Genomic DNA, 16201 nt, shown 5'->3' on the forward strand with positions numbered 1-16201 from the left:
AACCGGTAACACAAATCATCTTAACCAATAACCATGACAAAATAGTCACCGGTCACGCAGAACACACGAATCAGTAACCACGACAACATAGTCACCGGTTACACAGCGAACTAGCAACGACTAACACAGAACATCTGAACTAGAAATGACGTCAACATAGTAACCGGTTACACAGAAAATCAGAACTGGTAATGACGTCAACATAGTAACCGGTTACACAGAACATCAGACCTAGTAATGACGTCAACATAGTAACCGGTTACACAGAACATCAGAACTAGTAATGACGTCAACATAGTAACCGCTAACACAGAACACCAGAACCGGTAATGACGTCAACCGAATCGATAATCTGAGCCAGTAACCCCGACGGCATCCAAGGAAGATTATCTACTTGCAAAACAACAACAACGGCGTCCTGATGAAAATATTTTGCTTTGTAGCATTATATGACAATTAATTAGTCAAGATTCGCTATCGTAATTTTTAAGCTTTATATCATAAAAATGACTTTGACAGGCTTCATGAAATCCCATAACTTAAGAGTAAATGTAACATCGGTTTTGTTAAAGTTTTGTTTTTAAATTTTGTTGTTTTGGTGTTGTGTGTGGGATTTTTTAATTTGTTTTGTTTTTGGTTGTTGCTTTTTTCCCACTTTTGTAGAGACATCAACATTTGTAGATAAAGTGACACAGTGCTCAGGGCCGTATCGGTGGACGTTCTCCATCATGCCAATGCTTGTCGTTACATGTGACTTCCGTTTTGAAAGCAATATGCGAAAGACTTTCACTTCCATTGTCGGACACTTGGAGAAGGAACAGCCACTACCTATGTTTAAACGCCTAAGGGTTTACCCGGCACTGACATCGCGACATATTGGACAGAGAGTGAACCACAACCATAGACATGACGAAATCTGTATTTCAAATCATTGCCTATCTTATCTATACATAGAAACATAGTTTATACCAATAGGTAGTAGAAAATATATGTACTTCAAACATAATAGGTCCTCATAAAATGGAGTAAGGAAATAACCCGTCTTCACCTCGTTACAGCATGAGATGGGTGTTAAACTCACAATATCATTAGAAATATAATTAAAAGTATATACATCAATGTGTTTTACCGAGGAGAAATATCTCTACAAGGAAAGATACAACAAACATACAACATGGGTCTATAAATACATGGGTGCATGATCGTGAATCAGGTGACTTTAGTTTTAGACGCAACAGACCAGACCAAGATACGAATCTGGCCTCCTGATTCTTTAATAAGCTGCTCTACAAACGTGCCTATCTAATCACCAGCGATCAAACCCTACACCATCTCCTAAGAGGACTTCACCCCCGAAGATCGAGATAGATGCTTTCACCTGGCAGTTTCGGAAGATGGCCATGGACCAAATGTAACAGAAAGGAAGAAAATGCAAAGCACAAGACCAAGATCCCAGGCCCCCTGAATTTTAGTGTTAACAGTAAAAAAAATTAAAAATGTGGAAAGCAGTAACTCTGGAGTATTTCAGAACATTCCCATAAAGTTTCACGACACATTCTAGTATACATAGGACGCAAGAAGTTTAAAATCAAATTTGGTCCTAAAGTTAAAAACAAAATTCGCCTTGAAACTCACTCGTTAAATGTCAAGATTTTTTTTATCATTCTTATTAAATTTAAAAGATTTTAAGTGAAAAAGATCCAAACGTTTGTTTAATTTGTCACCTATGCAGTATATCTCATCTAGCTTAACAATAAAATTAAGTCGCACAGGATTCACGATCATGGTAAAACACAAAAAAAGCGTTCGTGTAATCTTGGAATGGGTGTTACAGACACCATAATAATGAAATGTTACTTTCTTACATTCTTGATTGTTCAAATTACATCATTCTACTCTTAAGTAAATCAACATCTTTTCATCTTAGTTTGCTTCACTTTGCAATAGTCCCATCCATCGACCAAATCTCTTTGCAATCTCTCGAACTTCGTCGACCATCAAGCTGAAGCACATTGAAATGAGAGTGAGTCCAAACAGAAGATACAATGTACATGTTACTCTTTTGGCCTGGCTGGCCCACGACTCTAGACTGTGTCCAGGCACAACGTCCCCAAAGCCTATTGTACTGAGTGTGATGAAGCAGAAGTACCCGGCTGTAATGGGGTCCCAGGACTCCCACACACTGAATAATACAGTGCCTATCAGAATGTAGGCAATAACAATAAGAAAACACACATACACAGGAACTCGTGTGTCTGAAACCTTTTCAGAGTCCGCCATTACAACCACAGCCTCGTTTTCATCATCTTCTATTTTTATATTTTGGGGGTTAGCTACGAGATATTTCGAAGAGGTATCAGACGTTTTGTTAACTTTTTTTTTCTTGTTGCATACTAATCGACGATAAAGTGCCTTGAATGAAATACCAAACATATGTCCCAGGTTGGCTAAACATATCATTGTTAAAGGGATTCCGACGAAGGCGTAGACAATCGTAGCCAAGCGTCCCGCTGTGGTTTTCGGTGTAATGTTTCCATACCCTGAAATAGTAAAACTATGTAATTTAAAGACATTCAGTAATATTTAATTTGATAAAAGTCAAAAGGTGTATCTGCATAATAAACCAAACAACCCTGCTTCATTTATTATGCTTTCAGTGATATGTGGTAATGTCCCTCTAGAGCCGAAATAATCTACACTAAGTATTTTTTTTACTTCCATTAAGGCATGATGGTTCTGTTTCTTATGAATGTTTCATGATTCCCTGTATCACACGAGACTCTGATGTGGCAAAAGGTCACATCAAACTTGATGCAATGAATTCATCAATAATGTTGAATTTTTCGGTACATTTGCTCTCTTCTAAAACTACGTCACGTTTTGAAACCTGTTTATCTTGAGTAGAGAGTATGCAAGTGTTAGCTAATTTAAACGGGGGAATTTAAAGTATGAAAAGCATTTTTATATCCCTAATAGAATTTTTCATGCTAATTATAGAGAAAATGAATGAACCTTTCAAAGTCATTGTTTACCCAAGATGCAATGGAAAATGACCTCTGCTTATAAATCTGTATCTGAAATACGCATTCAATTCGAACACCCCAAATCAACATAATAAAACTGTCTCACGTCCTGTTAAAGTCAATAACGCCCCCGTGATATTGTTAAAATAAATCATTCATATTTAATCATTTATTTAAACTGTTGCATTTGATGACTTGTGACAGAGATACTTTCTGATATTTTACCTCAACTAATTTTACTCCCACGGTAAAATGACTGTTCGCCTTGTAGCATAGAAAACCTAAAGTGGACGGTTCTTTTTTTTGTTGGTTTTTTTTAAACGTTTTATATTTGCATGCCTGCTTAAACCGTTTTTATAAAGTTGTTTGATTATCATTTGCCAATTAAGAATGGCGGAGACAAGGATTGTTTTCGGTATGATGAAATAGTTATCAAATATAAACTCGGGCTATAGTCGTTTTGTAAACTCCTAGGTAAAAACTGTTGACCTCGGACTAAAGCCCTTGGCCAACTACCTCGGGACTGACAAAATGACGATCATCCCTTATACCCATTTAATACTGTTTACTATATAATACATTAATCGCTAGTATGAAAATAGACTGCTTTCATCACCGTTCAAAAGCTACATAGTTTGTTCTAATTTATTTTACATAGATATTGCTATATAAATCTAATATGGCTAACGAATTACACGGACCGGTAGCCCAGGAAATGATTTTCAAATATATATTTGGTATACCTAACACTCATCAAGCACAACAATGATAATTCAACCCTGTGACAGTAAATAAAAACTTCAAAGACAGGTATTATAAATGTTAAATGAGTTCTTGATAAGCATGACTGCATCCAAACTAATGTTATGACTATATGTTAGTCCAAGCAGTGGGTTCAAAATGTTCCATTTGATAGTACATACGTCAACAACAACGATAAACATTTCATCATCAAGCCAATCAAAATCACGTACCTATTGTTGTTATAACGGTAACAGAATACAACAAAGCACCGGTGAATGACCAATCAGAGACTCCGGCGTAATCCTCCTGCCTTCCATCCCATCCGTCCCTAGTTATCGCCAAATAGATATCTTTCTATTAAAAAGACACAGTTGATTGCCATTATTTCTTATGAAATATGTATACATGTCTAATATGCATCTGTACAACATCGGTCTTGTATAATACCGCTCGATGAGCTTACAGCGAGCGCAGTGACGGCCACGAGTAGGACAGAGGAGTTTCGAGCTATATACGTATATAGTTTCATCCAAGTTGTATGCAGATTGAAAATGAGTAGGTCTACAAATATTTACATTTCCAATGTTTTTACCTTTGGTATCTTTAGCAATATTGAAATGATAGTCATTTCCTCATGAATGTGATATGCGTATGAATATGAAGTATCCAATAATAATATAGTGCAACTATTTTAATTGCAGAGGATTTTTCTTCCTTTATTTCAATTAAACATCTTAATTACATTGGTACAAGTTATGTTACCCCACCCCTCACCCTCACCCCACCCCTCACCCGAGCTTATTAGAAATTGAATATATTTGTCCATTTTTGATGCACATCCACTTGTAAAAATGTTATTTCCTATAAGAAAAAGACCTTTATCTTATCCAACACTGTTTAAATCAAAGGAAAAAAACCCGCGACATCATTTATTTATTAATTGCGTACTTGTCCCCTTTTGCTCGGAACGGCTCATGATAAATTTTTGTAATTATTTAAATGTATTGGGTTTATCATAAAAGCATGTACACATATATGTACATGTACATGTGTAATTATTTAATTGTATTGGATTTGTGCTACAGAAAAATAACAAGTGAAAAACAACACACCTGGAAGTCTAGCAGTACATTGTCAACAGCATGTGACCAGTTCTTTTCTTCATAGAGCAACAGTTTCTTATTGAGAGTATAAATCTGCTTTATAGTGGTATTCCTAAGCTCTTCGACTATTACACGGTTCAGTTCCTCTGTTGTTTCTTCCAGGGCACCGAATATTACAGCCCCCAGGATCGCGTATGCGATCACGAGACACACGATACCAATCTGAGAAAAACAAAACACCACCAGCTTCTTAAGGAACCAGCAACATTTTTTACGACACTTAAAGCAAGAATCAGGCAGGTGTCTCCTTTGACGTTCGCTTTTGGTCATGTTGAACGCTTCATTGGTTGACTCGCAAGCAGACAGAGATATCCACTTCTATATTTTATGTCAAATAAATCCCTTCACGTTTTGGATTAATAAGTAAAGTTGCTCTTTTCAGGAATAAAACAAAACTCAGTTCATATCCTTTATCTCGTTGCCCTACACTTTGATCTGTGTCACGAATTCAAACGCCCTGTTCACCAGCACCATTTAGAGGCTTTGAGATATTATCTAGCATTTTGACGCCTGCATTCCCCGGCCTGATGTATCGGCTGTGAGATTTGGGACTGTACTACATGCTCGGAAGTGAACTGCTCGGCGCATTGAAATGATGGATTGAGTTGACTTTGCGACAGCCCCGGATATTAAAGTAATTCAGATTCCATGCACAAGGTGCATGGTAATCAATTTTAAAGCAATTTATTTTTGTCAATTTTTTTTCTTTCTTCAATTGATTGTTTTAAAACTATCATATCTTAAAGTGCATCTGAACGCATCGCAAAATTTACACCATTAGTAAAATTTGCGTAAATGCATTGCACGAATTCGTTTTCTTCTGAAGCATTGATACAAAACGATATGAAACAATATCAATTACTACAATATTTTTTCAGAAAACAAGAAGTGTATCTATTATTTACAAGAGTCAGACCAACGCGTCAGAAATGCAATTTCTTTGTCATTAGAAAAAAATAGTCATCAATAGTGTCAGCCAGATCACTTCACGCTGGTCATTAGTAGTCCGCGGGGAACCGTGATAAATTAGACATATTGTTGTATTACGTCTGGGCAATAAAATGTACTGGATGACGACAAAAGGGGTGAAACACTGGGGAATATTAAAACAAGTTTTCCGTAAAACGGTCTTAAAGTAATTGCGCAATTTTTCAATATACTATTGAGTTGTGTTTTGTTTCAGCAATTGTAATCATACAATGTAATTGCGAACGTTTTTGTTAAATAATGTACACTGCACAAGTATTTTGTTCCCTGAACAAATTTTCATCACAGATAAAATTGCTTAATGAAGTCAAACTATTCACACCGTCCCATATAAAGCAAATATATGCATTGCATGAGAAACCATTGTGATTCCCTTACCGATATCGACTGATTTTTCCTAATTTTTCATTTCAAGGTAAACACACAGGGAATATATATATGTATATAAGGCCAATTCAACTTAATTGATAGATTATCATCCCCGCCCGCCCCTCAAAAATTGGTCCGCCCCAATATTTTGCAAAACTTGCTTTTTCCGGAATATTTTCATGTTCGATTCCGGTATTTACACTTCTTGTTTACATTTCCGGTATAGGAACGTGAAAAGCCACGTGAAGAAAATAAATCTATATGGTTTTCTTAATTTCTCGCGTTCTTACAGATTTAAATCTTGAAGAAGTTAGGTATATTTCTGCTATATCCTTAATTTAAAGCTTAACCTGGAATTAGTGTATGAAAATAGCATAGATTGATATCCATCTGCCATTAAATGATGCGGATCTGTTGAAAAAACACTCGTTTGTCTTTAATATTTTTCTCAGAAAATAAAAATTAAAAAATAAAATCCTCCCACCCGACCCATACTTTTTGCTGACGCTGGATGATAATCTACTAATCAAGTTGAATTGGCCTTAAATATGATATATATAAAGCACAGAAATAGCAATGAACTCTTAAATGAACATAACTGCCCTAAGTGAAGAAATATTTAATATAAAGCACAGAAAATTTCATTTTATCTGGATACCCACTTCCGCCCCTACCCGAGGTTGAACTCACGACCTGCGGAACCAAATCTCCTGTGCGCTAGACCGCTCGACCATCTAGCAAGTATATATATATATATATATATATATATATATATATATATATATATATATATATATATAAAAGGAAGAGTATATATATATAAGGAAGAGTTAGAAAGATTTCGCATTCGAATAAACAATATTCAATCAATCGATTTACTAGAGTATAAATCATCACTTTTCAAAATATACTTGGTAGACGTATCAACTCCAGGCAGCTGCAATAATGTAGCCCTCTCCGATTTTTTTATATTCTGACGTTTTCGGAAAAGGGCTACAATTCCATAGGATCTTCGTAATATAGTGCAAAATACTTTATATGAAAAGTTGTACAAAGATCCGTGTATTTGTCTCCAATGTTGTTTATTCTAAAAAGAGTATCAACTTTGCACTTGGGCATGTCTAATAAAAGTGGTTTTTCGTTAAATATCATGTACAACATGCAAAATTCTTTGTCTGTTCCGCCATGCTTGTTAGCTCGAGTTCTCGTTGGTGGATCTAATAAACATCCTAAACATTGACAATCAGTGCGGAAATGTAATTACTCGAGCAAAGAAAGCAAAATCATACGGTGGCAAAAAAATTACACTCTTGTGCTCCAGCAATGCTTGATAATGCCTTACATAATGAATGGTAATGCTATGCAATACTGCAAGAACAAGACAGACGGGCTCAAAATTCTAAATTCAATAGTGGCATAACTCCCTCAAAAATTATTGAATCAGAATTTTCTGGGAATATGCACACCTACACAATGTGTCCTTATTAACTACGAAGTTTCATGAAATTCTATTGAGCGGTCCCAGAGGAGTTGCGCTGACAAGAACAGGACTACGGGCTCGAAATTCTAAGTTCAAAGGGGACATAACTCCCAGAAAAATTATTAAATCAGAATTTCCTGGAAATATGCACATTTACACAGTGTGTCCTTATAAAATACAAAGTTTCACGAAATTCTGTTGAGCGGTCTCAGGGGAGTTGCGCTGACAAGAACAGGACAGACGGGCTCGAAATTCTAAGCTCAAAAGGGGCATAACTCCCACAAAAATGATTGAATCAAAATTTTCTAGGAAAATGCACATCTATACAGTGTGTCCTTATCAACTACAAAGTTTCAAGAAATTGAGCGGTCTCAGAGGAGTTGCGCTGACAAAAAAGGGACTGACGGACGGGTCAAAATCATTATACCTTTCTCAACTTCGTTGCGTGGGGTATAATAAACTTTTCCAATACCGACGAATACATTGATGTAAACACTACCTTATATGGGCATATGCAAATAAATAGACAACCGGAAGTTCAACTCAAGTCAAGAGACAAATGGAATCTTTATTGGACAGAATTTGACTGTAATCAAACTCCTTGAAACACCATGACTTAGATCATCATTCCCATGAGAAAATTTATTATGTGATGTTAAGTCTTTGCAAATTTTGTAGTACAATACTGTATATATTTATATCATTAATGTTGAAAACAAAATGAATTATATCTACTAATTGTTAGATAGCTACAATTTATAAAAAAAAAAAATGAGCATTTCTTGACGTAATAGGTATTGAATAGGGTTACTGCATTACTCTTTCATATGTAGGGATTACCTCCCTTAAAACACAGATTTTTTTTAATTTTTACTTTTTAATGATCTGATTCTAAGCTGCAATTCACATTCCTCTATAGATGCACAAATTGACAAAGTTTGGTGATTCTAGGGCTCAAATTTAAATAAGTACAAAAAAATGGTTGTTCCATATTATCTAATTCATAGGTCACAGTGACCTTGATTTAGAATGCGAGACACCTTGTACTAAAGATGCCCTAACCGACCAAGTTTGATGATTCTTGATCAAATGCTTGTCCAGTAACGAGTCGGACAGGATTTTGCCATATTGTCTTAATCAAAGGCCACAGTGACCTATCTTTAAAATGCAATCCACCCCCTACCTACGATTATCAGCTGCCAAATTTGAGGATTCTATGTCACAAAATATTCAAGTTATGCGGCTGACACGAAGCGGGACGAACGAATAGATGGACTGACACTATCTCCATGTCATAATACGTCCCGTCCTAGACGAGTGTATAAACACTACAGAGAATGAAACTCACTTCGCTGTAATCGTGAATTTGTCATACGCTTCTTCGCTGTAACCGTGATTTACTGTAGGTCTTTTACGAAAGAAATGTGGCGCATAAAATATGGTTTCTGCTGGAATCTGAGCGCCTAAAGAACGTTAAAAAAGTAAATAATCATTGAGTAATCAAGTGAAATTCTCACGTGGCATTTGTAACGAAAGTTCATCTATTCTAAAAGTAGTTTAACATTTTATTTTTGTCTCTACAATTAAAACATTTTTTTTACGCAATCCTTTTTCTTTTTAGGCTTTTATATAGAAGAAAGTCCATTTGTAGTGAAAAGGTTACCTGTAGGTGTCCAATAAGTTGACAATTGCTGTTCATTATTTTTAAGAATGGACAGATACTGTCCATTCTTTAAAATAATGGACAGTAATTGTCAACTTATTGGACAGTGCCAGGTAAACCCAATAACTTATTAGATAGGCTGAGAATAAGAGAAAGACAATACATTTGTCGAAGAGATACTTTAATTTTCAATTCCCTACAAGTAAGAATCAACACAGATATCGGAAAAATCACTGAAACGCTTAAAACGATATTCCCCCTTAGTAGAATTCTCTGCTCCAACTTTAAGATTAACATTTTTAAAAATTCCATTGGTCAATATTATATCAAAACTTAAATTTGAAAAACATGTTTCCATGCTGTATTTGAATTTCGCTGGATCCAGAGGCACATTCCGAAACTTCTTCACAATGCTTTTTATTTTAATGTTTTCTTTTAGCATATCCTTAATTCTGAATTATTATTTTCGCTTTCATGAATAATTTCTTTTCACGATATGGGTGTATTGGGTTCTTTTGGCTGCCGTTAATTATGTCCTCATCCAAATATTTGAAAACACAATGCTTTTCATATCAAACATTTGGCTCCATAACTTTTTCACCCTCCATATCCAGAATATAACACTCATTAAGATGATATTCGCAGTACTTTCATTAAAATCCTTAAATTTTGATTGTGCAGTGAAAATGTTCTCCCCATCAGAGGACGACATGTTGATATGGTCCAGTACTATATAGTAAGTGAATATAAAACCTGCAGTACAAGACTACTTACCTGACACTGTCCGATAAGTGAACAAAAGAAACAGACTTCTACACAAGACTGGTTATATTGTCAGACTATTTAAAAAAGAAGCTTTATTCATAATTATCATTGTCAATGGGTTACCTGAGCCTATCCATTCTTAGAACAAAAGATGTAATGTTTTAAGTAGGATATAAACCTCAAACTGTCCATTCTGTGAGAGAAAGAACTAATCTCCATCCTACGGGCCTCGATCAGTTCTTTCTCTCACAGAATGGACAGTTTTTGGCTTATATCCTTTACATAAACCACGTTTAAAAGTACTAGTATTTCCTAAAGGATTTTCTTAGACTAAATCATAAAAATGGCGAGAAGACACCTATACCACAAAGTCTGAAGTGTCTCTATAAATTGCAATCCTGGTTGAAATTCATTTGGTCATGTGTCTTGAATAGGTATACCTGTTAGGTCGTTGGTTCCTTATACTATGATGTACTTGGTAAATGTACGCTATTTGAGGTTTGATGATTGGTGTCTCTTGTAAGCTTATTGGGTCCTTGGTCAATGAATACACAAAAAGCTGGAGAGAAAACGTTTTAGACCATAAAGCTTTTTAATTAATCATCATTATTTGATTTCCTGTTAATTTTCATGCAACCTAGGTTATTACTATAAAACGAATAGGACTGTGTATATTAGTGTTCATCAGTAAATAGATTCTGTCAAGGTAGGGACTTCACAAGAATAAACAATATTTTTAAAAGGTAATCAATATTAATGGACCTTATCATCGCTCATGCTGCAAAATACACACGTCCAACATTCTCAGAAATGCAGCAGTAATCAAAGACATAATCCATTCCTTGGACAAAATGGCTTCGACAGTGTTCTTTGACTAACATAGCCTTATTAGTATTGTTTCTGTCTAGTTCTCCAGACTTTGACCTTCAAATTTCCAGACGTTAGAAGTAAACCTACCCAGTTTGATGATCCTAGTCTTATATATAAGTACTGTTTTTATTTTACTCATAAGGTGATGACAGATACATACCTATGATGTTTGTGTATAAGACTGGATTATCCTAGCCTGTCGACACTGGTTTTGTGTGAGGTTGGATTATCCTGGCCTATCGACACTGTTTGTGTGTGAGGTTGGATTATCCTGGCCTATCGACATTGTTTGTGTGTGAGGTTGGATTATCCTGGCCTATCGACATTGCTTGTGTGTGAGGCTGGATTATCCTGGCCTATCGACACTGGTTTTTGTGTGAGGTTGGATTATCCTGGCCTATCGACATTGTTTGTGTGTGAGGTTGGGATTATCCTGGCCTATCGACATTGTTTGTGTGTGAGGTTGGATTATCCTAGCCTATTGACACTGTTTGTGTGTGAGGTTGGATTATCCTGGCCTATCGACATTGTTTGTGTGTGAGGTTGGATTATCCTGGCCTATCGACACTGGTTTTTGTGTGAGGTTGGATTATCTTGGCCTATCGACACTGTTTGTGTGTGAGGCTGGATTATCCTGGCCTATCGACACTGGTTTTTGTGTGAATATTGGAGTATCCTATCGACACTGTTTGTGTGCGAGGTTGGATTATCCTGGCCTATCGGCATTGTTTCTATCTTCTTTTGTGCCATTAAATCACCGGACACCTATCCTGTAAGTTTGAATTTTGACCTATGACCTCGAAAACCAAAAGTTTTTTTTTCTAATCATAAACAATATATGTATCAGATTTAATTATCCTAGCCTTAAAAAGATTGATTATCCTAGCCTTACAAAGTCCTGACAGACGTAATATCATAACAAGACCCGTCTGAAAAGATAATTTTACAATTAAAGTGCCAGAAAAGGGCTTACTCTGCAGGATAAACTTGTGTTTAAAGATTGCCAACATCTGTATAAATATGAAATTATATATTAAATCCCTTTGAGTATATTCATGATAAAATTTAATAAAGAAATTAAAGTACTTTACTTGCTTTGTAAAACTGGCGTGCCAGAGGTATGCAACATTTACTCATCTTGCAATATGGTGAAATCAGTCTTGATAATTTACTTCGCTAGCGAATGCTTCATTGGGCATAATGTCTGAAGTTCAATATTGATGTACGAATAAAGATAAGGAAATCTTCTTCATGCTTTAGGCTTTTGTCAAATAATTCTGTCATCTCAACAAACCAATTCGAAGTCAAAATGTCACCCGGATATAAAAAGTAAGACATTTTCTATCACAGATAAATTTAATGTGAACAGTTTCTAACAGTGTAACATCTAAAAGTGGTATAAGCTACATGTATGTTGCTAAATACACACTAAGCCTATTTAATTCAAGAATTTGCTCAACAGAGCATTCCTTCCAAAACCCCTAGATCCACTCCCCTTAGATCCACTTTTCCGGATCATATGATGATAAAACTTTTCTCATTCCACAGAAAGAGTTTTACTTCAACATGTCAGAAAAGTCTGGAAGGAACTCTCTTCAACTCTTTTCGAATTCCATCTGTATGATGAGTCGCAGATAATATTGATCACGTGACTATCCGTACATTGGTCACGATTAAGGCTTATGAATATAAAATATATTATTAATATATAATTATGTGGAATACATCGTTAAGTACAATATCACATCTAATAAAATAACGTTTTCCAATCTTTCCTTCAAAATTGTGGATGAAATATAGTAAAATTATATAACAAATGTAGACAGTGGAAAAAAAATCTTCAATTGTCGTAAGATAAACACACTGGATAAAAACTGATGGTCTCTTCATCCCGTTACTAAATCAAATATATGGAAAGGAATCGGTGTATGGTTTGGCACAAGTTTTTCACGGAAAGAAAGTTTGGTTGCACCCAAACAACGGACTACTAACGTAATGATATGCTTAGGGTACACGGTGTCACAGAATATTTAAATGAGTATTCGTCAACACTGAACTATAGTTACGCTTATATAAACACGATTGCACATTCAGCCGCTACTTTTTTGTTAGTTCTAAAAACAACATGATGTACGAAACCTGGAAGGGATTTCAGTTTGCTCCCTTTCTAAATCAGTGGCGCTCAGAACCAGCTGATCTATACATTCAAATTTGATAAAATCTATTCTAGAATAAGCCTTCATCATGGAGAAGCAATACTTCCCTCTGGACTGAAATAATTTTCATCGATGCTACTGCTGTAGGTAAGGACAGGACACGGCCCTCCAGCGTTAGCGATCACCACGCCTTGTGACTGCGGTCGATTGGTGGTTGGTCTAGAAGAGACTTCTACTTTTGGGCGTTCTCGGCGCCTGCGGTGTCGTCTGGCAGTTGTAGGCGACATCGGCTCTCCCTGTGCATTCACTTCTCCATTGGTGTTATTCTCATCACGTGACGAAGATCTTGGAATCGGTTGGATACCTGATACACTCTGCAAGCTGCGTGAACGTGTATTGACCCCCTTTTCTAATACATCGACTTTGTCAGTCTCTACTGCCTTATCCGTAGTCCCGCCATGTGTTCCAGATCCAAAAACGTCCGTTTGTACGTACGATTCCGTAAACGTAGGCTTCTCTGGTTCCTCCACATCTTCCGTTTGCGTCGAATAAGTACGATAGAATTTAGGGGGATCTGCTGGAACATTTCTTTGCGATCCTATACCTGCAAACGTTCTCTGGTTACGAATTTTTGGCGCTTTTGAGTCGTCAATGTCTTCTAGGGTACCCATGTCTAATCCACCAGGAATAAATGTTATACTCTTTTCCACTGTTTTTGGCAATTCTCGTAATTCAATCTCTGATAATCCTGACAATTTCTCCTGAACTTGCTTTTTGAGAAGCAAAAGTTCTATGTCTTTTCCTCTAAGAACCAGTTCAGTAAGACTACACGTGCTCTTCAAGCTATCAACATTTGCCTGCATATCATTTCTTTTTGCCACATAATCCATAACGTCGGAACCATATATTTCATGTAAATCGTCGATCAACTTCTTTTCCTTTGTTCGGATATCGGCGATGAATTGGATAGCTGTATCTCTAACCTTTTGCTCTGTACTTCGAATGACGGTTTCACACTTAGACAAAACTTCAAGTTGAGTGTCGTATGTGGCAATTTTTTCCTTGCAGTCATCAAGAAGATGTTGGATGGTTTCTTTGTACTTAATCACTGCCTCCGAAAACTGAGTAATTTCGTGATCCTTGTGTTCATTGAATGTGCAGAGAACACAGATGCAAGCTTCGCAAGGCTCGCAGTAGAAGCGAACAACTTCTTCCGAGTGTTCTTTACACTCAATATCTTTTTCAATCTCTACATCGAAAATGCTGTGGTTCTTTGTGACTTTCGTTTCTTTGTGCATCTCAACACATTGCTTGCACAGCAGCTTGTTGCAATCTAAACATTTTGAGGTCGCTTCGCGGTGTTTTCTGTTAACGAGCTTACAGATGTCACAGAAAGGGAATTTGGACGGTCTCTGTCTCTGAACAAGTTCCGACAGACTCGAAACAAGAAAGTTGTCCGGAAGTTTCTTGACGCCACCTAGCGGTAATTGTGTTCTTTTGCGACACAGTGGACATGTGAACTCTCGATAGTCGCTGTACTTCTTGTAGGTGCATTCATTCATGATATGGTTATCGATGCACTGCTCGCAGAACGTGTGCAGGCAGTCAAGGCATTTGGGGCTTTTGTAGCACTCCAGACAGATTTTACATGTCAGAAACTCGTCGTTAATCTCCTGTGCGAGTTTGTTACCTCCGGGGGTGGAAGTTGATGTTGTGGAGGCGGTGAGAGTGGAGGCGGACATCGCGGCGGCGTTTATTTGGTTGATGTCGATAGCGGTGGTGTGATAACGTTCTCTTTCTTGTCTGCGGCGATACCTGTAGGAAACGGATAAGTCATTACTATAGATAAACAATTCAAATAGGAATAAATGACCTAGTATGATTAAACCAGTTGACTGAAAATTCGATAATATGATACGATCATATATATTTTCACTTATTATTGTCAAGGTACTTGTGAACAAGAAATATCTACTTTGTATCCTTAAATCTATGTACATGTATATCGGTCCGTGTTCATGTGCAGATTTACATGTATGTCTTAATCTTCCATTGTAAACATCAATTTTAAAGTTGAAGCTTGTTACAACCCAGAACGCCATGTATAGGTCTAAATCTGTGGTACTTTATCAACAGCTGGTGACGTTAAATATGAATTAAGAATTCTAAAAGGGACATAAAACAAACAAAAAATTGCTTGCTTCATCAATGAAAGGTGAAGATAACGAACAGTGATCAATCTCATAACTCTTATAAAGGTGAAGATAACGAACAGTGGTCAGTCTCATAACTCCTATAAAGGTGAAGATAACGAACAGTGATAAATCTCATAACTCCTATAAGCAATATAAAATAGATAGTTGGGCAAACACGGACCCCTGGACACACCAGAGGTGGGATCAGGTGCCTAGGAGGAGTAAGCATCCCCCTGTCGACCTGTCACACCCGCCGTGAGTCCTATATCCTGATCAAATAAACGGAGTCATCCGTAGTCAAAATCAATGTGCCAAGAACGGTATCAATATGTGGAACTCTCTCCTGATACCCTCCGCCGTTGTCAGAATTTGAACACTTTTAAAAAACATTTAAAAACACATCTTTTTAGACCTGCATATTATTAGTATTATAGGTGGTTAAATCTTTATGGTTTCTTTACCATCATTTTAACATGACTTTTTCAAGTGTATAATTGTATATTTATTTCAACTATTGTATTTTATATCATTTGATTGTACGGCGTGGAACTTTTTTCATACACATCATGTTTTAGATTTTAGTAATTTTACTTCACATTATTGATGTTTTTCTAGCATTGTTTTGATATTATCTGTCTTAATGCTATTATAAATTCCTTTTACTACTTTTATAACATGCTGTATTATTTTTACTGTGTGCAGCGCTTTAGAGTGGTTATTTATAGTCGCATAGGGCGCTATATAAATAAATATTATTATTATTATTATTTGCATTTTCAATGTTTT

At 36.3% G+C, this 16201-nt stretch overlaps 2 protein-coding genes across 4 annotated transcripts in view; both read right to left on the bottom strand.

Moving 5' to 3' along the window:
- Positions 1-903: 903 nt before the first annotated feature.
- Positions 904-5483, bottom strand: LOC125663692 (TWiK family of potassium channels protein 18-like). The gene is made up of 3 exons (XM_048896022.2): positions 4880-5483; positions 3998-4121; positions 904-2540 (listed from the first exon to the last, which is right to left on the bottom strand). Exons 1-3 carry the CDS (start codon positions 5198-5200, stop codon positions 1924-1926), a joined length of 1062 nt encoding a protein of 353 aa, XP_048751979.1. The 5' UTR covers positions 5201-5483; the 3' UTR covers positions 904-1923.
- A 6918-nt stretch (positions 5484-12401) lies between these two features.
- The window catches only part of LOC125663687 (tripartite motif-containing protein 45-like), a 13263-nt gene continuing 9463 nt past the window's right edge, over positions 12402-16201 (bottom strand). For all 3 annotated transcript variants that reach the window (XM_048896013.2, XM_048896014.2, XM_048896015.2), the window contains exon 2: positions 12402-15035. In XM_048896013.2, coding sequence (XP_048751970.1) covers positions 13307-15035 — 1729 coding nt within the window. In that variant the 3' untranslated portion in view covers positions 12402-13306. The remainder of the gene's footprint in view (positions 15036-16201) is intronic.

Source organism: Ostrea edulis, chromosome 1 (genome assembly GCF_947568905.1).
Source record: "Ostrea edulis chromosome 1, xbOstEdul1.1, whole genome shotgun sequence".
Lineage (NCBI taxonomy): Eukaryota > Metazoa > Mollusca > Bivalvia > Ostreida > Ostreidae > Ostrea > Ostrea edulis.